The sequence below is a fragment of the Nycticebus coucang genome, chromosome 7 (genome assembly GCF_027406575.1).
Source record: "Nycticebus coucang isolate mNycCou1 chromosome 7, mNycCou1.pri, whole genome shotgun sequence".
Taxonomy (NCBI): Eukaryota; Metazoa; Chordata; class Mammalia; order Primates; family Lorisidae; genus Nycticebus; species Nycticebus coucang.
In genome coordinates, this window is record NC_069786.1 from 66713312 (window position 1) to 66736732 (window position 23421).

A 23421-nucleotide genomic window follows, 5' to 3' on the forward strand; every position below is an offset into this window, starting at 1 on the left:
CTGGGGCCGGGTTCGAACCTGCCATCCTTGGTATTTGGAGCCGGCGCCCTACTCACTGAACCACAGGTGCCGCCCCAAGGATTTTCTTCTTTTGTAAAGGCTAAATATTTCATTGTGTGTAGGAGGGCATATGTGTATTGTAAATAATGGTGTATTAAACAGAGGGGAGCAAATACCTCTTCAAAGTCCTATTTTCAATTATTTTGGATTAATACACAGAAGTGGGATTGCTGGATCATATGGTAAGAAAGCTTCATACTATGTTTTCCATACTATGTTTGCATCATTTTCCTTTGTTTTTGTGAGAGAGTCTCGTTTGCTTGGGTGCTGGGGCTAGAGTGCCATGGCCTCAGCTCACTTAGCTCACAGCAACCACAAACTCCTGGGCTTCTGCTATCCTCTCTTCCCCTCCTCTCCCCTCCCTCCTGAATAAGTGGGACTATAGGCACCTGACACAATGCCCTGTTCATTTTTCTTGCTCTTGCTCAAGCTGGTTTCCAACTCCTGAACTCAAGAGATCTTCTTGCCTTTGGCTCTCAGAGTGCTAGGATTACAGGCATGAGCCACTACACCCAGCCAGCTGCACCAACTTACATTCCACCAACAGTGCAAAGGATTCCAATTTCTCCACATTCTCTTCAACACTTGTTATTTTGTGTGTGTGTATATGCGTGTGTGTGTTTTGATGATGGCCATCCTAACAGGTATGAGGTGATATTTCATCTCATTGTGGGTTTGATTTTCACTCCTTGTGGCTCAAGGAGTAGGGTGCCAGTCCCATATGCCGGAGGTGGCAGGTTCAAACCTAGCCCCGGCCAAAAACCACAAAAAAAAAAAGAATGTTATGAAGCTTTTCTCCCATGTTTTCTTCTGGAGTTTTATAGTTCCAAGTCTTATATTAAGTTTTTAATCTGTTTTGAATTGATTTTGTGTATGGTGTCAGGGTTCAATTTCAGTCTTTTGCATACAGATATACCCAATTTTCCTAACACTATTTGTTGAACAGATCATTTTTGCCCATTCAGATCATTTTGGCAACAGATCGTTTTGGCGCTCTTGTTAATGTTCATTTCATCACATGTACAGAGGGTACCCAAAAAATGTATACACATTGTAAGAAAGGAAAAGGCTGTATTAAAATTGCATTCTCAAGTCACATTTGACTTCTGCGCCCAATGTGATGTGTATTCATCTTTTGCTATTGGTATATATTAAGTATTATAATTTTAATACAGTTTTTTCCCTTTTTAAATATGTGTATACTTTTTTTTGCACCATCTATATATGGATTTATTTTGGGGCATCTGTTCTATTTTAATTGGTCTATATGTCTCTTTATTTCAGTACCATATTGCTTTGATTACTATAGTTTTATAATATGTTTTGAAGTCAGGAAATATGAGGCCTCCTTCATATATTATCAAGACCTCCTCCTTGATATTCTATTGATTGTTACAGCTATTCTGGGTAACCATTTTTGTGGTTTCACATGGATTTTAGGATTTTGTTTTTCTATTTCTGAAAAAGATGCCATTAGGATTGTGATAGAAATTGCATTGAATCTTTAGATCACTTCAAGTAGTATGGAAATTTTAACATTATTAAGTCTTCCAGTCCACAAATAGTGATATTCTTCCATTTATTTGTGCTGTCCTTAATTTCTTTGAGCAATGTCTTGTAGGGTTTAGTATATAAATCTTTGCCTCCTTGGTTAAATTTATTTCTTTTATTTTTGATTCTATTATAAATGGAATTATTTTCTTAATTTCTTCCTTCCCTTCCTTCCTTCTTTCCTTCCTTCCTTCCTTTTTCTCCTTCCTTCCTTTCTTTCTTTCCTTTTTTTTTTTTTTTTTTTTTTTTCTGAGACAGAGTCTCATTCTGTTGCCCTGGGTAGAATGCCATGGCATCATAGCTCCCAGTAACCTCAAACTCCTGGGCTCAGCAGTCCTCTTGCCTCAGCCTCCTGAGTATCTGGGACTACAGGCACTCACCAAAGTGCCCAGCTTATTTTTCTATTTTTAGTAGAGACAGGGTCTCCCTGTTACTCAGGTTAGTCTCCAACCCCTGGGCTCGAACAATCCACCCGCCTCGGCCTCCCATAGTGTTAGGATATCAGGCCCAATTTCTTTTTTGAATAGTTTACTATTAGCACAGAAATTCACCTGATTTTTGTTTGTTGATTTAGTACCCACCAACTTCACTGAAGTTAGTTCTAACATTTATTAGTTCTACAATATTTTTAAATGTGGATTCTATGGTGTTTTCTACATGTAAGACAATGTCATCTGTGAACAGAGATAATCTTACTTTTTCCTTTCCGATTTTAGTGGCTTTTATTTCTTTTTCGTACTTAATTGGTCTAGCTAGGACTTCCAGCCAACCTTAGCAGGGCAAGAGCCTTTGCTCCCTATATCCTGTTGTTACTGGACGAAGGAGTCCGGCTGCCTGTCACTGTCAGCCAGTATGCAGAGACGGGGATAGGTCCACCAAACTGAATTTGTCAGAAGGCCAGTAACTCTGGAAAACAGGGAGAGTAGTCTCTCAATTCTGTTCTGCCTCAGTTACAATTCTAATAGTTTTTATAATGGGAATATAAGAAACAAACCTAGAAAAGTTTAATTTTATCTAATAGGAAGTAACATCAAAGTAGACTTCATGCTGATGATGCAAAATACAACAGAAAGGTAATTTTCACTTAACAAAATAAAATAAGAGAATCATTAAAGAAGACATAATATCATTAATGTAACCTTTATTCTACAGATAACAGAAGAGCTATTGTCTATGTGTGACTACTTCCTCAAGTGTCCTAAGATAAACATCCTCACAATCACTGAGAAGCCTTAACCAGATAATCACAGGAGATGTGTGGGGAAGGCTGAGCAGTCAGCTGCACTGCTTCCCCTTAGCTTCTCGGACTCCATCTCACAAGCCACTCTTCAGGCTTCACTGTTGCTGATCTTAGAGAAAAATTTTCAGGCTTCTGCATTGAATATGATATGAGCTGTGGGCTTTTCATATATGGCTTTTATTATGTTGAGGTAATTTCCTCCTACTTCTAATCTGTTCAGTGAATTTAATCATTTTGAAACAGGCCTTACTAATTAATAATGGGGTACAAGGCAAGAACTGTGGTAAGTGTCTAGCTAAAAATAAATGGGGTACAAGGTGAGAACTGTGGTAAGGGTCCAGCTAAAAATAAATGGGGTACAAGGTGAGAACTAAAAATAATGGTAGTAATTGGCCCCTGTCTCTCTGTCTAATACTCTGGAGCCACATAATTGGTGGTCATAAAGATTCTTAGTTGTCTCCAGAGATAACATCACCTTTTTGAAACCTAGGAGTCGTTTCTGAGCTATCTTTCAGGTCCTACATTCTGGTGGACAGGCTGACCCACGAGGCTGACAGCCCATACCAAGAACTGACTCAAGTGGTCTTGTAACTCCATCCCCCCAAGAATCTGGTCCTGAATTCCAGTGGATCGCTGACTCACCCTGGCCAGCAGCCCATACCAAGGAACTGATGATTCTATCCCCAATTCAGATAATTCTCTGCCCACCAAACTGTCTTTAAAAACATAGTCTCCCAAACTCTGGGGAGGCAAATTTGAGAAATTCCTCCTGTCTCCCCGCTTAGAGCTATGCAGAATTAAAAACGCTTACTCTGTTGTAAATCCTGCTGTTTTGGTGTATTGGCTTCCTCTTCGTCAGGGGGCAAATGAACCTGTTTGGGTGGCAACAGTTTTATGTTGTTTCTTTTTTGTTTATAAAACTAATGTAAATTCAGCTTAATAACAATTTTGTATAATTGTCTAAAACATAATTATTATAATTTATATCATTAAAGTTTCAAAATTCAAAATTTTCTAATTTTTTCAAATTCAGAGCAGATTATTTGGAAAATTCAAAAAAATACAAGGACACGAAGGGGAAAGTTACTGGTGATCCTATTGCTTATCCCTTCCTTCAATTTAAGTTCTGTGCCTTTTCTTGCTCAGGTAATTTGGCCCAGACAAGAGCCAGGATAACAGTGGCCTCAAGATCTTTGCCTCCACATTTTAGTACTGGGAGAGCCAAGGTAAGTAGCATATTTGCACCAAAAATATGGAGCAGGGGTGTACCCATGTCCCAAGGGTAATCCTGGATGAAGCAACATTAGTTCCCTTTCTCCAGCCTGCTGCCCCTGACCAGTCTGGTAAAGCTGTGGAAGGCATTTAGGAATTCAGTGGTTTGGAAATTTGATGGCTATTTTGAATTCTTTGTCCCAAAGGTTACATATCTCTATCACTCCAGGACTGGTCACTGGTACCTTATTAAATTTGTTTGGTGAGGTTATGTTTTGCTACATGTCCTTGATACTTGTGGATATTTGTTGATGTCTAGGCATTAAAGAGTTAGATATTTTAATCTTCACAGTATGGGCTTGTTTGAACAATTCCTTCTTATGAAGCCTTTCCAGATATTCAAAAGGAATTGAGTATTTTGATCTAAGTCTTTGGTCACTGAAACTGTATCAGCACCACACTCAATGATACTGCAACTCTTGCAGACTCTGGTGGGACTGCCTTGCTGGACTTGGGTAAGATATGGGAGAATTCCCTAGATTACCAGGCAAAGTTTCTTACTCTTCTCTGACTCTCTGTACTGGGCTACTGGAGTTGAGGGAGGATTGATGTGGGCACTCCCTCATGGCCACTGCTGCTAGGTCTGTGGCAGGTCATATCTCACATGAGCCCAGTCTCCCCCAAAGCTCATAGTGACCGTGGCCTGGCTATTTCTGGCAGTTGTTCAAAGCCTAGGGCTCTTTAGTCAGCAAATTTTGAATTCTGCCGGGACTGGTTCTTCCCTTTAAGGCAGCGTGTTTCCTTCTGGCCCAGGGAGGGTTTGGAAATGCTATCTGGGAATTAAGTAAGGCTTGGAATCAGGGATTTTAGTAGTCTCCTTGGTACTTTATTTTACTATGGATGAACTGGTACCCAGTTCAAGACAAAATCCTCTGAACTCTTTCTCATTCTTTTCACCAACTGAGAAGATTCTCCCTGAGTGCACTGCCTAGAATTGGGGGAGGTGTGACAGGCACTGGTTTTACTAGAGCACACCCACTCCAAGTGCACTGGCTCTGAGCCAGCACAGGACACAGGAATTGCTCAAGGACTGCAGCCTTTGTGGCCTTATTGCTTTCCAAATTTATTCCAGGCTCCAGGTCACTTTAGGTGGTGAGACTAACCAAATTTGGGTTTCAGGGCAGAGGACTTCCCTCTGGCCTGACTGATCTAAATGCTTCCTCTGTGGGTGTCAGTGGATTTCTGCCCTGTGTTGTGTTCCACTGTGACAGGACTACCTTGAGTTCCAATGCAAAGTCCCACATCACTCTTCTCCCACCCTCACAAATTCTCTCAACACTCAAGCCAGGGGATGGGGAAAGGGTGGTGTTGGCAATGCCTCTTTCCTTGATATAATGTTAAAACCAGGTCATGCATCTGATTGTTGGTTCTTCTGAAGCTTCCTTGCATGGAGTTGTTGAATTTGATGTTTGTTTGGAGGAACAATTGCTGGATGTTTCTATTTGGCCATTGTGCTCTGTCCCCCCTCCCCCCACCAAAATCAGGCAATTTTTAAAAATAATGCCCAATCTTTCAGACTTAGATTTTAAAGTTATTTAAAACTATGTAGGACAGAAATATATAATGTTTAAGAAGTATAGTTTAGGAATGAAATAGAATTGAGCTCAGATTATAGGCATGACCATCTATTGGGTATAAGACTCTGGGAAATTTATCTAAAATATCTTAGTCTTACTTTCCTCAACTACTTATTTCATAGGGCTGTTTTGAAATCAAGGACATAATATAGGCAAAGTGTTTGGTACAATGATTTGACGTAGGAAAGAGATACTTAACAAATACTTTTTTGCTCAAATTTTCATAACCATCTAAAATTCCATGTGTGGAATTCATATGCATTTGGAAGCCTGCTCAACAGCTAGGGGCTTTAGGTCCATAATCCAATTTGTTAAGCTTATTTGTGACTACTGTGAAGACTAACCAGCACCATTCACAAGAAACTGTGGGGAGGACATTTGTTTGTGGGCAGAGAGTAAGCTTGCTTAGCTTGACTGACTCACATTGTTCTGTAAGTTGGTTTTGTAGAAGGAAAATATACTGAGTTAGACAGACAAAGGTTTTATCTAGAATATTATTTTTGTTTCTATTGATTATTTTGAAATTGGTTTTGCAGGGGTCCAGGAAAAACTTCTCCCTTATCCTTTGAAGGTTTGCTGAAAATTAACTGATAAAAGGCAGATTCATAGGAGAAAAGATATTCAAACTTACTAACATGCCAGAAGGAGAATCACAGAATGATTACTACACAATGGGGAACAGACATTTATATACCCTTCTTCTTAGAGGAAAGGGAGATGGAGAAATATGGATGATTTTACAGAGATAGTAAATGATTTTTAGGAGAATGCAATGGGCTTGAAGAACATACAGTGGCCTGAGATAAAGTCTGTTGGACTTGCAGAGCAGAAAATTGTTTGGAACAAAAGTCTGTGTATTGATGGGTATATTGACAGATTTCAATCTTTCTTCCTCCAAATGAGTTCAATTAATGGAAACTCAGGGAAGGGACCAGAGGTAATTGTTTTCATCTTTGATGAATGTGGGTGTTAGGCAGACAAGGAAACTTCAGAGAATAACTTTATCCTGTGTTTTGGTAGAGATAGAGGATTGAGAGAGGGCAGTGGAGGAGGGAATGTCAGTGAGACCTTAAGCCTTCTTCTTCAGTCTGTTAAAGGCCCACATTTTGGAATAGTGGTATCTGAGCCCAACATTACCCTGTCTGAAACTTCTCTAGAAGTTCTACACTTTTAAAGCTGAGTTGGTGGCTTTGGAGAAAAAAATTGGGATAGTAGCTGAACATTAAAGGAATCTATTAAACTAGTCTCTCATTTCTCGGAGTGGGCCTATCCAATCATATAGCTGTGTCTCATTTTAGAAGATGACATTGCAGATGGGCTCTCAAACCTAGCCCTCTATATATTATGTAGGCAAACTTGTGTGTGTGTGTGTGTGAGTGGTTTTTGACCAGGGCTGGGTTTGAACCCGCCACCTCTGGCCTATGGGACCGGCACCCTAGCCCTTTGAGCCACAGGCATCGCCCTGGCAAACAGATTTTTAATAAGAGGCATCTCTGTGGAAAAACAAGAAAAACAAAGGTCAATGTCTAGAAGAACTATAAGTTAATCCTTCTACAGTATATAGGTCAGTCAGCTGAGAAGACCCACTGCAGTTTGACAGATTTTCCTGGTTTACAATTTGTGTATAGCTATTTTTCTTCCAAGCCACATTCACTAGCTTCAGGGTTATATAGGGCCTTGGGAAAAAGGCAATTCCTATCCCAGAGAATTGAAGTCAGAAAACTGGGAGGAAATTTTGGAAACATCACTTTGGAGATTTATAGTCAGGAAAGAATTCAGGATCCAGTCCAAACTGTAGGCACATAATGAAAACTCAGGAAAAAAAAAAAAAAAAAGGTCATGGCTAGAATCTAATAAACAGGTGTGCCATACTTTTCTTTTGAAATGTAATTTATCTCTCTCTGGTTCTCTATTTTCACCAAATATAAATTATAATAGGGCCAGTTTACTTGTAAGTTTCAGTCTTAGTATACTAGGCCTGATTATTTGCATAACATATAACAAGAGTAGTGATTGGCCATATCACTCTTTTAAAATTGGCTTTGGTGGAATTTTTTGATAAGGATTCTCAGATTAGACTTTTAAAATCCTCTCAAAGCTAAGAAGATAAGTCAAGGATTCTTCATGAGACTGTCCCTATGATACCTTTAAAAATTGGGTGAATTTCTCTTGTGAGGTCCTCAATATGTCTCAAGGCTCTTGAACCTGTCAGAAAGTAACATTCTTTACTTACCACAAGTTCAGGAACCCTGTAAGGAAACTGTGTAGAGAAGGCACTAGGCCTGACTTTTTTGAGGCCTGTTGGCTTTATAAAGTCTACCTCAATCTCTCGAAGAAGTTTGGTCACTTTTGAAAATATGACCTTCCAGTCAAAACCGTGGTAAAATAACCAGTGTTTCCAATGTGTCCTGTTACAAAAGCAAACAGACTCTATTGAACTTAGGTAAATACTTATATTGACAGAAAATAAGAACACTTACAAATATAATAATAATAGTTATATAAACGTTGTATAAAAGTCTGCTTCAAAGAGAAAGACCAGGAATGGTAATTCACACCTATAATCTGAGACTGAGTTGGGAGCACTTGAGGCCAGGAGTTTGAGACCAGTCTGGGCAACATAATGAGACCTTGTATCTAAAAAAAAGAAAGAGAGAGAGAGAAAGGGAACCAAACTCTACCCTTGTATCAATGTATTATTAATATTAAACCTAATTTCATATAAAAACCATCCAATCTCAATCAGTTTTGACTACACAAGAAAAGATTTCCATGAGCATGTTATAACCTCTTATAATTGTTCCCATCCTCTTTCTCCTAACTTTCTATATGTAGTTTTAGCTATCATTCTTTTTATTCCTTCAATTTGAGACAACCTTTAAATAACCTCTAACTAGGCAGAATTAATTTTTATTTAACAAGAACTCTATTCTCATGTCTTTTTTGTAAGCTTTGTCTCCCAGAATACATCCTATGTTTCTTGTTCACTTTGCTTATAGAATAGTGTTTCTCTTATTAAGGTATTTTTAATTAACATACTAGTTTCAGTGTTAACTCTTCATAACCCTAATTTTTAGTGGCGAGCTTCCGAAGTAAGCAATTTTAATTGTTACGTACCAGATGCAGAACCTAGAACAGAGAACAAATCTGGTGGCTCCAACCCCTCCCAGCATAATCAGGAGCACAGTTGGACCATGGAGGACATTTTAATCTTTACCCTGCCTGGTAGCTGGTAATCCAGGCACTATGGACACACATATGTCCCCAGGCCTTATCATGGCCACTTATCTAGACCCCAGCATCGAAAGGGTCAAAACCTAAGACATATGAAGCAAATACCAAAGATAATCACAGAAGCAATAGTTTATGACTTTATTTTTTTATTTTTTCAGACAGAGTTTCATTTTGTCGCCCTTGGTAGAGTGCCATGGTGTCATAGCTCACAGCAACCTCAGACTTGAGCTCAAATGATTCTCTTAAGCTCCTGCTGAGTAGCTGGGACTATAGGTGCCTGCCACTACAATGCCCATCTTCTTTTCTTTTTTTTTGAGAAAGAGTCTCACTATGTCACCCTCAGTAGAGTGCTGTAGCGTCACAGCTCACAGTAACCTCAAACTCCTGGGCTTAACTGATTCTCTGCCTCAGCCTCCCAAGTAGCTGGGACTACAGGTGCCCACCACAATGCCTGGCTATTTTTTTTGTTGCAGTTGCCATTGTTGTTTAGCTGGCCTGGGCTGGTTTCAAACCTACCAGCCTTGGTGTATGTGGCTGGCACCATAACCACTGTGGTATGGGAGCCAAGCCTGGGCTATTTTTTTAGAGACAGGGTCTCACTCTTGCTCAGGCTTGTCTCAAACCCGTGAGCTCAGGCAATCCACCCACCTCACCCTCCCAAAGCACTAAGATTACAGATGTGAGCCACTGCACCCAGAAGTTTATGACTTTAAAACATCTATCAGAGATAGCATAAAGCTGTTTGACCAGTAGGCCCAGCAAAACATGTCCAGATTATATAAAATACTGACAATTGTGAAGGCATTCTAATTTTATTTACCAACAATTTTTAAACTAGTTTTATTTACCAAAGATTACCAAAGTCACACAAACTTAGAAAGCATTTGGGCTTATTAATTCATGCTTTCTCATTTATTTATATGTCAATTTGGTACTTTATACACAATATTTAAATACCAACATATACACATATACACATAAAAATGCAGACAAAGATTTTATAGCTTTGATATTTAAAATTTTAGCCATGAAGACAGGTAAAACTCACTGGTTTAAAGGGACAATTGGATTTAATTGTCACTCCGTAAATGGAATAAGTTAAAATTTCTCTGTCCCACATGGCTATAAGTCCATATTGAATTTTAGAGAAATGAAGTAGCAAATATACATCTCAAATCATAGAGAATTTGAGCTTTTTTAAAGAAGGAGTTTGGGTGTGCTAGTTAGAGGAACATTAAAAAATGGACATCACGGTAACCCAAAGTCATAGGAATTCACCAGAGGATTTTATAAAGATACCAATTTCATTTAGATAAGGTAGCTTCTAATTTAGTTTCTGTTTTCCAACTGGATCACTGAGTTCAGGGCAGAGCCCCTTAATATTTGCGGTTTTCAGGACCTAATCATAAATATGTGGAAGGCAGGCACAACTGGGAGGCAGAGCATTAGACTTCACTTTTATACTGAATCTTGGGTTACCAGAAAGAGGGAAATGTCATGGAATTTGTCTACACAATGTTTCCATAGTGTATCTCCCTGCAAAGGCATGCCCCCAAGGCTGGTGGGCAGCCCCACACCAATCAGCCTGCTGTGGGACCAGTCCATTCCTCAGGACAGTTTTATTGCTTGGTGGCAAATGTTTCCATGCTTCCCTGTATTCAACCCATTCACTTCTATCTAAATGCCTCAGAATAGAGCAGCCCCATGCAGTGAAAACTATTCCCTACAACTGCTATCAGCCACCTCCAAAGCTGTAACCCTCACCAGTGACTTGCCAGCCTTTGTACACAGAAAGATCTAGTTCTCTTTCCTACTACAAAGTAATTCTTGGAACCCACAAAAGCCAAAGAGATCAGGAAACTCAATGCAAAAGAGCTTTAGGCCTAAGGGTAACCTGCCCATGACTCTTCTAGATCACAGGAAGAAGACAAAAGACACCACCAAGGGAATGTGTGGCATCCTCAAGGAGTCTCAGGGCCACTGGAAGTCTGCTCCAGGCTTCTTCGTGTGATATCGAAGATGGCAAAGAGGAAGGAGGAGTAGGGACATGGGAGAACAATTCCTACAGGAGCTGAATGAAGATTTTAAGCTGTCCAAAAAGACCATTGAATTTTATATTTTTTTCTTTAGCAAAAGTTACACTAACAAGAAAGAAGTAAACAGATGGTCAAGGCCAATATTTAAAAAAGGGTTTCGGTTAACTGAAAAAATCCCCCAAAACAGTGTCTAAAAGAGAAAATGCAGAAAGACCTTTACCAAGGGGGAAAAAAAGTATATTGTCTCCGGCCACATTACCCTGAATGTACCCAATCCTGTCTTAAAAAAAAAAAGTATAGGCTGAATGTCAGCTTTTCATTAAATTGACCTCTAATTACAGAAAGAACTCTTAAATAAAATCTTTTATCAGATTTCAGCCAGGACAAGCAGCCAATATTCTTGAATTTTAAACTTCTTTCCTCTTTCTTTTAAATGAGGATAACTTTCCAAGTAACTCACCAAAACCAGTAAGTCTTAACCAAGGTATGGCCTAACCAAGGCCATGGTAGGTATCTCTAAAGAGGTGTGAAGCAGTCCTCACAAGATCCAGAACCAACCTAAAGACAGCTCAAAGAAAGTAAAGTTTCACTCACCACGAATGGAGACAGCCTGTATTGACGTCTGGTTGTATCCTCCGGGTTCTCAACTGATCAGCCGACTGTCTACATATAAAGGCTCAAAAGCCCTGTATGCCCCACAGGTGGAAGAAGATAAGAAATTACAAGCTGTCCATGGAATGGAATAGGATCACTAACAAATGGATTTGACACAAAAAGTCAAGAGTCACACAAATAATCTCCAGTGATACTTATTTCAATAACAATTCAATAAGCCTCTTCATGGAAAACCCAGGAGGTAATTTGCCAGGTTTAGAATAAATGTCTGGCATATAAGCAAGAGATATTTCTTGGAATAGATGAGGAAAAGGCAGTCCTCAGGATACTCTCCCATAAAAAAAAAAAAAATCATTCCCAGGAATAGAGTAAGATAGCAAAAAACTCTTGTTGTCATAGACAGTTAAGGATAGTGTTTGTGTGTACAGTACCTTCAGCATCCCAAAAGTTTGGAGGGGACTGCCAGTCACAGACTGTGAATCTGTGCCACTGGGTTGACCCTCCTGGGATTGGACTTTCCCAGGACTAACCAGGCAACAAAGGCTGAGATATCTAAAGCCTCATATGGATGGAATTTCTTATTAAGACAAACTCACCAACTCCTGCGAGAGCTTGACATGTTCAGAAGAAAGAGTGAGCTATTTAATACCTTTTGTGTCTTTGGGTTCCCATTCTTTGCAGAATGGCCACCAGATATGATTTGAAAATCCTCCTGCCTTGGATGGTGGAGACCAAGAAATAGTACTCCCACTTGGTCACAAGTCAAGCTGTCAAGGACGTAGAACAAGATCAGATTGGACCCTCATCTGGTTTTTATTTTAGAGGACCACACCAAAGATTGCCTAAATAGATGCTGGTCTGGCCAGAATCACAAACAGATCAGTCAGCAGGGCCAGCTCAGACAAGTGGCTGAGAGGGGTTTTCTATCCCATGGCACTTCTCTCTATGACAGAACTACATGAAAAGACAAAGACAAAAGAAGAGACTGTTCTGGGAGGAGAAGGATCAGAAAATATGAATATTCAGACCAAAAAGTATACCAGAGTCACTAAACCCAAGACTAGTCACACAAATCTTTTCTCTAGTTCATCAAGATTTTGGAGAGGAAAAAAGAGACTGATTGTTACTGTTTGCTCGACTGGATTTCACAGAGAGAGAGGGGCAGGGAGAATTTCTTATCCTTCTGCTGGCTTCCTGGGTTCCCTTGACTGAAGCTTCTAGAAAAGCAGAGTGGCTTTGGTATCCTGCTCACAGTGCCAAAATCGTAGAAGCCAAGGGAAAACTTCCTTACTGCCCTCTAAGTTTTGCTGAAAATCAGGTGACAAAGGCAGATTCATAGGAGAAAAGGCATGCAAATTATTAACATGCCTGAGGGAGAATAACGGAGGGATTACCAAGGATAGTTATATACTTTTTTTCTTAGGGAAAAGGGAGATGGAGAAATGTGGATGATTTTACAGGGGTAGTAAATGATTTTTAGGAGAATTTAATGGGCCTGAAGAACACAATGATCTGAGATAAAGTGTGTTGGACCTGCTGAGCAGAAAATGGTTTGGGACAAAAGTCTGTCCAGGTGTATTGGCAGACTTCAATCTTTCTTCCTCCAAATTATTTCAGTTAAACTCAGGGAAGGTTAGGTTATAACTGGGCTATAGCTTTCATGTGAAAGCCATAAATTAGTTTCATAGTAGGGCTGAGTACATTGGATACTTTTTCTTCCATTCTTGAGATACTTTACTAAGAAGAATATGTTCCAGCGCCATCCATGTAAACATGAAAGAGGTGAAGTCTCCATCTTTCTTTAAGGCTGCATAATATAACCTAAGAATATGGGGAAGGGGGAGGGGGGGAGGATGGGCGGAAGGAGGGTGATTGGTGGGATTACACCTGCGGTGCAGCTTACAAGGGTACATGTGAAACCTAGTAAATGTAGAATATAATTGTCTTGACACAATAACTAAGAAAATGCCCGGAAGGCTATGTTAACCAGTGTGATGAGAATGTGTCAAACTGTTTATAAAACCAGTGTATGGTGCCCCATGATCGCATTAACATACACAGCTATGATTTAATATTAATAAAAAAAATTGCAGTTACTAAAAGTAGCCTGATGCAGTTAAAGTTCTGTGCATTAAAACAAAAAGCTGCAGATTTAGTCATCTGTAGTTGTATCAACATATGTCTGAGAATCTCTGACTTGTCCTTGGCTTGTTCTGGTGACTCTCTCATTGGAGTTAAGAAGGAGGTCTAGATCTGTATGTGACTATTTAAATTGAAATTAATTAAAATGAAATAAAACTATAAATTCACAAACAAACAAACAAACAAAAAAACTCAGAGAAGGGACCAGAGGTAATTGTTTTTATCTTTGATGAATGTGGGTGTTAGGCAGACAAGGGAACTTAAGAGAATAACTTCATCCTGTGCTCTGGTAGAGACAGAGGATTGAGAGATTGTGTTGGGGAAAGGGGAGGGTGAGAAGGTCAGAGAGACCTTGACATTTCTTCAGGTGAGCCTTTCAAAGCATTATATTTGGGGATATCTGTTTCTATGCCCCAACAGTTTCATTGGAAATATTTTTTCTCTGCCACTAAATAAACTGCTCTTCTTGCTGTGATGATGATGCTGGAACTCTCCAGCAATTGAACACAACTGTGCATCTTTGATATTTATCACTGCACTAAAACTAAATTAAGCATGGTAATGACGGGAGGAGAAAAAATGTTTCTTGTGAGTATGTAAGGCAGTAGTTTTTATTAACCAATTTTATTTTTATTTTTTTGAGATAGAGTCTCGACCTTTCACCCTGGGTAGAGCTGTCACCCTGTCTCACAGCAACCTCCAATTCTTGGGCTTAAGCAATTCTTTTGCCTCAGCCTCCCAAGTAGCTGGCCCTACAAGCATCCACCACACACTTGGCTATATTTTGTTTGCAGTTGTCATTGTTGTTTGGCAGGCCTGGGATGGATTCGAACCTGTCAGCTCCAGTACATGTCGCTGGCGCCCTAGCTGCTGAGCTAAAGGTGCTGAGCCTTAACCAATTTTATTAATGAAGAAAACAGAGGATTTAAGAAGTTGAATATAGCCACGGGTCACTTAACCATGGTAATACATTCTGAGGAACGTGTTGTTAGGCAATTTTCATCATTGTGCCATCAGAGTTTACTTACACAAACCTATTTAGTATAACCTAGTACACACCTAGGCTACATAGTCTAGCCTGTTGCTCCTAGGCTACACACCTGCATAGCATGTTATTGTGCTGAATATTATAGGCAATTATAACACAATGGTAAGTATTTGTGTATCTAAACATAGAAAAGGTATGGTAAAAATATGGTATATGTGTGTAGGGCACTTATGTGAACAGAATTTGCAGGACTGGAAAGAATTTTTGTTCTGGATGATTCAGTGGGTCCATGTGAAACCCTAGGCCATTGCTGTATACAACTACAGATGTTTTGAACACTGCACACCTAAGCTATACTAAATTTATAGAAAAAATTCTTCAATAAATCAATCTTAATGTACCGTAACTTTTAACTTTATAAGCCTTAAAATTTTTTTTAAATGTGCAAGCATATCACTATTTTTATTTTCATTTAAGCCACTAAGCTGTGGGATAAAAGTTTAGACAATATGTTTGACCACATTATACTTTAATACAAATTTCAGAACATAAAGCATAATATTCTCTACTTTATTGTTCGAATATACACATTTTTATCTGAAATACAATATTTACAAAACAAAACAGCTCCCTGTTATAAAATCAACATTATTAGAAGAGTCGTTTAAATTATTTTTAAATGGCTGTAGTGGAGTCAATTTTCCTCAGTTAAGTAGCTCCAGGGATTTAGCACACTCATGGTTCTTGAATACAATTAAGAATGTGGCATTGATCAGTAAATATTTCACATACATTCAGCTGAACATTCAAAATAAAAGACTTCTGATTTCAGAAATATATTTAAAAATATCCTCCCATCCACTGTTGTTACACTCCCTTTATTCGTTCACACAACTAGTTACAGTTTTCTGCCCTTCCAGAGATCTTTCGATTGGGGCAGCCTTCAATCATCTTCTTTTTCCATATAAGTCTTTGCGCTAACCCATGCCATTTGCCCGGCCAAGTACCTGGCTCTAGCTGACATTACAGTTTCTTCATTGTTTCGCTTTGCAAACTTGCTCACCACTTCAGGGGTTCTCATTCTTTGTCCTCTTGCCTTTCCTCTGTGAGTCTGTTTTGCTCCTGGGGAGGTTTCACAACTAGAGGGTTTCTCTTGGCTTCCTTCTTTGTCCTTTTCCATGTTTCTCATTTTGTTGGATCTTTCTTGGTCATGATACTTATCCTTTGCTCTAGAATGGGGGTTGCTTTCCTTTCTGGCTCATTTTTTCTAAAGATTGAACACTTACTCCTTGTTTTTCTCTATCTCTGTATTTATCATTATTTTTATATCTTTCCCTCCTTCCTTTCTCCTTTTTTCTTCCTTCTTTCCTTTCTCACTGTGTCAGTTATGAGCATTTCGCTATTTCTTTCTTGTTCTCTTGGGGAGTATTTCTTCCTGTCTTTATCCCTTTTCTATTCTCTGTCACTTCTTTCTCTTTGGTCCCTTGACCCAGTTTATCTTCTTGTTCATGCCTCTTCCAGTGGGACTCTCTATCACTGGCCTCTCTGTGCCTTTGAGAATCCTTCTCTTTCTGGTAATCACGGCCGGTGTAATGGTTCTCTTGGTCTCTGGACTGCCTCTCTTGGTGCTAATCTTGCCTTTTCTCATGTCCTCTTGATTTAGAATCTTTTGCGTGGTGTTTGGCACCATGCCCTCTTTCTTCACTAGATGACCGTGAGTGTGTCTGAGTCCTGTGATGCTTGAAATCATCCTTTGAGGTCTCTGTGATCTTTTCCCATCTGCAGTTCCATTTACTTTCTTTATTTCATCATCCTCACTGCTCTTAGCATCAAAGTCACCGTCAGCATCTGGGTTTTCCTCTACTTTCATACCAGTTTCCAGAATGCATTTCTCCTATGTATTATGTTCTTTGAATTTACTTCATCAGAGTAACCCCTTGATTTCTCTTACTTTATCCCAGACCTGGCGTCATGAAAACTGCACTTAGGTACTTTTTCACCAACTTCCTGATTTAACAAGTGTCTATAAAATCCACTGAGATCTTCCACTTGGATCTTTGTTACATCCAAACATGCTTCTAGTGCAGCAACCCTCTTTTCTGTTTCTTACTCTTCAGCTCTGTCTTGCAGTTCTTTCTTATAAGCTGATACTACAAATGCCTCTTTATCATCAGATTCTCCCTTTTCCATTTCTCGCTCTTTCTGTATTTTCTTTTCCATTCTTTTTTCCTGTTCCTTTTTTCTAATTTCAACTGCTTATAGTAAATTGTGAATGTACTTTGGCTTTTGATCTTTTCCCAAAAGCAACTTGGGGTTACTTTCCTCCTTTTTCCCCCTGCATTTCATAATAAATACTGTCATATTCATACACAGTGGAATCTTCTGCAAGGGCCTTCTGGATTTCCATTTTGGTCTATTTCATGGCCTGTTTCTTAGCAGTTTCACTCATGGAGTTCTCCTCCTCTTCTACCTCTGTCACTCCTGAGACAGCAAGATCAACAATTCCTCTTCCACCTTGTCATCATCATCAGAATCATTACCAAACACTGATGCTTTTTGCCAAACAGGGCACAACTGCTGTGTTTTCTTTGGCAAAATAAGCCCATATTGCCTGCCCGGAATCGCCATCTTGCTCCCGTGTCCACTGAACATGGACAAGCCTTCAAATTTTTAAAAACTTTTTCTTTCATAATAACACTTAGTTTTTTTTTTTTTTGCAGTTTAGGCCGGGGCCGGGCTTGAACCCACCACCCAGGGCACATAGGGCCGGCGCCCTACTCCTTGAGCCACAGGCACCACCAACACTTAGATTGAAATACAAACATATTGTATAGTGTACAAAAATGTTGTCTTTATGTCTTTTGTCTGTAAATTTTATTTTTTACTTTTTAAACTTTTTGTTAAAAACCAAGACATCAACACATACATTAATTAGCCTAGGTCTACACAGGGCCAGTATGATCAATATCACCATCTTCCTCCTCCACATCTTGTCCCCTTGGAAGGTCTTCAGAACAATGACACACAGGGAGCTGTCGTCTCCTGTGACAACAATGCCTTCTTCTGGAATATATCCTGAAGTACCTGCCTGGGGCCGTTTTATAACTAACTGGGTTTTTTTAGTCTAAGTAGAAGGAATATATGCTAAAATAATGATAAGAAGTATAGTATAGTAAATACAGAAATCAGTCACATAGTTGCTCGTTATCATTACCCAGTAGTATGTACTGGGCATAATTTTATGTGCTACACTTTTATGTGACTGGGGGGACAGTAGGCTTGTTTACATCAACCTTGCCACAAACACATGAGTCATTTGTTACACTATGAAGTTATGACAGCCACAACATCATGAGGCAATAGGAATTTTTCAGTTCCTTTCTAAACATATGGGACCACCCTCATATAGGCAGTCTGTCATTTTCTATTTTTAGTAGAGATGGGGGTCTTGCTTTGCTCAGGCTAGTCTTGAACTCCTAAGCTCTAGCAATCCACCCTCCTCAGACTCCCATAGATAACAGCCCTCTCAGTCCTTTTTGGGCTGCCTTTGAAGTTCTGTGAGAGGTCTGGTGCAGACAGAGGTCTAGTTTGAAGGGCTGAGGCATTCCCTCTTTTAAATTCACTCTGAGTTCAGGAGAACCTGTGAATATGCAAATATACAACATATCTTTGACCAAACCCAAGAACTTCCTAAATTTTTAAATTAGAAAATATCCCAATAGCATATCATTATTGTGTCAATATAGTACTAACAGAAAAGCATTAGGACATCAAGGTCGTGTATAATAAAGGACAGGTTTTTTCTTACTTTCCAAGTTATATGTGAATGTAAGGATAGCACTACATCATATGGAAACATAGGTGCTGGGTGGCTAGACAGTGGCTCCCTCCTGCCCGTACAACCTTAGAATTTTTGGAGTCCAAATTGGTGCCTAAATCTGTCTTTTTCCAGAGGACCTGAACTGATCTCAAAAATAATACAGATTATGCCTTGTAAATTGTGTCTCAGCCTAATTAATGCTCATCAAGGATTTTATGGTCACTAAACTATCACATTCTGAAATACTAAGAGTTTGCTGTATGTTCTAAGGAAGTGTAACAGGTCAATTTATCAACACCTACTAATAGAGAAATAGTTTAAGCTTTTAGCTGCCTGTTCAAGTGGGGGTTATTGTCCAAACAAATTTATTTATTTGAATAAAAAGGGAGGGAAATGAAGGAGGAAAAGCAAAATTCAAAGTAAAAGGAGCTTTTTCAGGAAGGATCTCTGAATAAAAGGAAAGAGAGAAATTCTCTTGAAAATTTTGAGTGTTTGTGTGTATGGAGATCAGTTGGGGGTGTGGTGGAGGAAGAACATAAGAAGAAAGAAGTTGAAGAAAACTCTGAGTTTGCAATTCAGCCAACATCTTTCCTTTGGTCCTGATGAGAAAGGGAAAGGAACCTCTGGCATGTATTGGCGTCAGAATCTCAGACAGAGAGAATGCAACACCATCTCAGTGGGGGGGGAAGGAGGGGCAGATACTGTCCTCCCTTTTCTTCATTAGGGCAGTCTTCCTTTTTTTTTTTTTTGTTGAGACAGAGTCTCACTCTGGCACCCTGACTAGACTGCAGCGGCATTGTATAGTTCACAGCAACCTCAAGTTCTTGGGCTCAAAGTGATCCTCTTGCCTCAGTTTTTCTATTTTTAGTAGAGATGAGGTCTAGCTATTGCTCAGGCTGGTCTCGAACTCCTGAGCTCAAGTGATCCATCTGTCTCGGCCTCCCAGAGTGCTAGGATTACAGGCCTCAGTGAGCCACCGCTCCCCCTCAGCAACCTTCCTTCTGTACACAGATGCTTTCCTTTCCTCCTTTCTTATTAAACTTGTTTGTTTTGTATTTTTCTTTTTTTTTAGAGATAGTTATCACTGTCACCTAGGTGAAGTGCAGATGCAGGATCATAGCTTACCGAAGCCTTGAATTCTTGGGTTCAAGGGATCCTCTCCCAAGCAGCTAGGACTACAGGCCCAGGCCACCATGCCTGGCTAATTTTTTAAAAATAATTTTTTGTAGAGATAGGATCTTGCTATGTTGCCCAAGCTGGTCTTAAACTTCTGGCCTCAAACAATTTTCCTGCCTCCCAGTCATTAAAAGAAATTAAAAAGTCAAACCTATAGGTAATTCTATCATTGTTTCAGCTGTGTCTGAATGGACTGATGCAAAGTGCAGCAAATAAAAAGAAAACTGCCTGCCCCTGATATGTCATATTCCTGCTCACTGTTTAGGTTGCTTTTCTAGTTTTTGATAACTTAACCTCACGGTTTGTCCCTTCTTAAATAAACCTGTTGTTTTTTTTAACCCAACCCAGTTGAAGTATTTCCTTTCATTTTGCACACAGTCTCATAAATACCACTCCAGTAAACCTCATTATTCTCACCTCCCAGGTCCTGCCCCTTTTAGCACCCAGTTTTTCATTTTCATTGAAGAAGGCTGCAGACATCCTCACCCCACGGGGAGGTGGTTGCCTAGACAGCAGTCCACCAAGTGAAACCCATGTACTGACAGCAGTATCTTGTGGTTGAAACAGTCCCACTTCATACCTACCACCCATTCAAAGTAGATGGAGAGCTGCCACAGCAAGGCTTGAGCTAAAGGCCACTCATGTCTTCTAACTAAAGCAAGGCTTTTGTTGTTGAGTTACAATAATGAATCGCAGGCTGCTTGCATTCAATCCCATAATTGTTTTCATCCTTAAATTCCTTCCATCCATCCCAAGTAGTAGGGAATAGATGACTGGGAACAGGTATATCCCACTAGGTTCCTGAGTGATTTGGTACCTGAGCTCTCGTCTGTAGTCTGTGAGAACTGTAGAAGTGTTACAGCATCAGGACCTTATGGAAGGCAGCAGGTGCTGGCCTAATTTCCTGTAGTACAACCTGGGCTTTGGATATCATGTCATTATAAACACCCATCCTCATGGACCTTTGCTTGTTTTCCTTTCAGGAATAGTTGGTTTCATGTGGCATTACTGGAGACTTTAACAGGTGCCCATTAGGAGCTGGAGAAGTATAGAAGTAACACTGATAGGCATTTGCACTGAGACCAGATGGCACTTCGCAGAATGTGGCAGTATTGTCAAATAATTAGAACAGTGCACTTTTAAAAAATCTTTGATGTAACTTATAAAATTCTCCCCACAACGTGCATTATTGTGTCCTAAATACCGTGGTCCTTCAGAGGACCAAACAGTCTTTCAGATTTTGGAAAATCTGGAGAATGAATTAAGTGTTTACGTCCTCAAACCTCTTCCTTCCACTTCTGCTTCCAGGTAGACACTCTGGAGGTGATACGGCATCCTGAGGAAACCACCAACATGAAGAGGCAAACCATGGCTTCTTACTTCCGGGTATGGAGTCCTCTTGATCTGTATTCTGCCTGCTTCTAAAAAAGACTCTCCAAGCCTTCTAAGAGAGGCCCAGATAGGACCAGGGAAAAGCACAAGCATCAGTTAAGAAGGGAGGGAGCTGGGAGTGGAGGAAGCATGGCAAAGAGAGAGCACTGGGGGGTGGGGGGTGGCGCCTGTGGTTCAAGGAGGAGGGCACCAGCCCCCCATATACTGGGGGTGGTGGGTTCAAGCCCAGCCCCGGCCAAAACTACAATAAAAAAAAGAAAAGAAAAGAAAAAGGAGAGAGCAGTGGGCACACAGTCTTGACTGTGACTGTGACTGTGAACGTGAGGATTCTTTTAGCATTTAAGTTGCTTCTTGGCCTCAAAGCTGCTAGAGTGAGCCACTTTTCCAAAATACTGAAAAATAGTTGATTCCAGAAGGTGGCTTATCAAGTCCAGATACCAAGAGATTCTTAGTATTGACTTTACTTTCCTAGATTGAATTGATCTATTATAACACCCATTGCCTGAGCCCTATGATTTCCCATTTCTGATACCTCATTTTTTTTCCTTTTTTTTTTGAGACAGAGTCTCACTCTGCCACCCTGGGTAGAGCGCTGTGGGGTCATAGCTCACAGCAACCTCAAACTCTTGGGCTCAGGCGATCCTCTTGCCTCAGCTTCCTGAGTAGCTAGGACTACAGTCACCCACCACAATGCCCAGCTGGTTTTTTCTATTTTTAGTAGAGACGGTGTCTTGCTTTTGCTCAGGATGGTCTCCAACTCCTGAGCTCAGACAATCCACTGGCTTTGGCTTCCCAAGTGCTGGGATTACAAGTGTGAGCCACTGCACCAGGCCCTACATTCTTCTTCTAATTTTTCTTTTTTGTTCCATTACCTATTTAGCAATAGTATCAGTAGGATTTACTTAGATTTTCTGATGGTCTTTAGGCTGAAGAAGGAATTATCTCCTTTCCCAAAAGCTGGACATTATAAATCACAGATGCACATTGTGGAACTTTCTAGTTCTGGTGATAGAGTTACTTAGAGCAGGTAACCTAGAGCAGGTTCTTAGCTAAAAGTCTGCCACACAGGAATATTGCTTGATGCTAGGTCATGTTTAAAGAATGCTTTAGAATCTACAGGCAGCTATAATTAGAACTTACATTACTAACTCCTACTGATTTCATGCTCTGTCTCACAAAGATACATGAGTTGTTCACAAGCCTCAGACTGCTCTGGGGGCCCCTGCGGACCCGTGTGGTAATTCTCCATCACATTATCGGTGACCTCATTTCACCTGCACTTTTCTCCCTTGCAGTATTCTCTGATGGATCTGCTCTCCAAAATGGTGGTTGGACAGCCCCACTTTGTGCGCTGCATTAAACCCAATGACAACCGAGAGGCCCTGCAGTTTTCCCGAGAGAGAGTGCTGGCCCAGCTCCGCTCCACGGGGATCCTGGAGACAGTCAGCATCCGCAGACAGGGCTACTCCCACCGCATCCTCTTTGAAGAGTTTGTGAAAAGGTCAGACCAGCATCTTGGGAAAACATTCCTATAAACAGAGCTCTCCCTAGCCTCTCCCCTTGGGTTGCTCCTCCTGCCTGCGTCCCTCCAAACTTGTAATAGGCTAGTTACCAGCTACCATTTACTTACTTAGAGTTGTATTTTTATTGTGATCCAACTAAAGGGTAGTGATCTGGAGAACAGGCCAAACGTCCTTCTGATCATATATTTTTAAAATATCCATAGGCATTTGTATGTTATAAATCCTTAGGTCTTAAATTCTCTACATTTTTAATTGTTATGATGAAATATGTCTCCGTAAGTGGGTCCAGGATTCTGGTGAATTTAAATGCACCCAAGCACCCACTCTTCTTCTGATACAATAATTAACACATATGTAGCAGCTAACAGTTCTTGCATAGAGCAGCACATTTTAGGGCACTGTCCTGAAATGTTCAATCTCGTTTGATCCATCCCGACAAGGTTGGCTCTATTGTTACCTTCATTTGACTGGTGAGAAGAGTGGAGCACAAAAAGGAATTAAGTGACTTGCCCAAAGCTCATGCTGGTCGATGGTAGAGCCACGATTTGAACCTAGGCAGTCTGGTTTCATTGTCCACGCTTTTAATCTCAGTCCACTGAATTCAATCAATGTTTTTAAAAAATAAATTGCATGAAGCTTTCTAAATCCAGAAACTGACTTGTAAGAATGAAATGCCATAAGGGTGCCTTATATTTGCATGTAATTACAGGTAGAATTTTCATAGAATTTTCTGTGAAGCACTAAAGAAAACAACAACAACAACATAAAAACCACCTCTGAGCAGCATTGCTGGGT

General features: G+C 40.1%; 1 protein-coding gene and 1 pseudogene across 1 annotated transcript in view; one reads left to right on the top strand and one right to left on the bottom strand.

Moving 5' to 3' along the window:
• The window catches only part of MYO3B (myosin IIIB), a 493981-nt gene that overhangs the window by 298129 nt on the left and 172431 nt on the right, over positions 1–23421 (top strand). The window contains 3 exon segments of the mRNA XM_053596463.1: positions 3998–4077; positions 21020–21097; positions 22399–22604. Coding sequence (XP_053452438.1) covers positions 3998–4077; positions 21020–21097; positions 22399–22604 — 364 coding nt within the window.
• On the bottom strand, positions 15659–17352 carry LOC128590534 (nuclear speckle splicing regulatory protein 1-like; annotated as a pseudogene).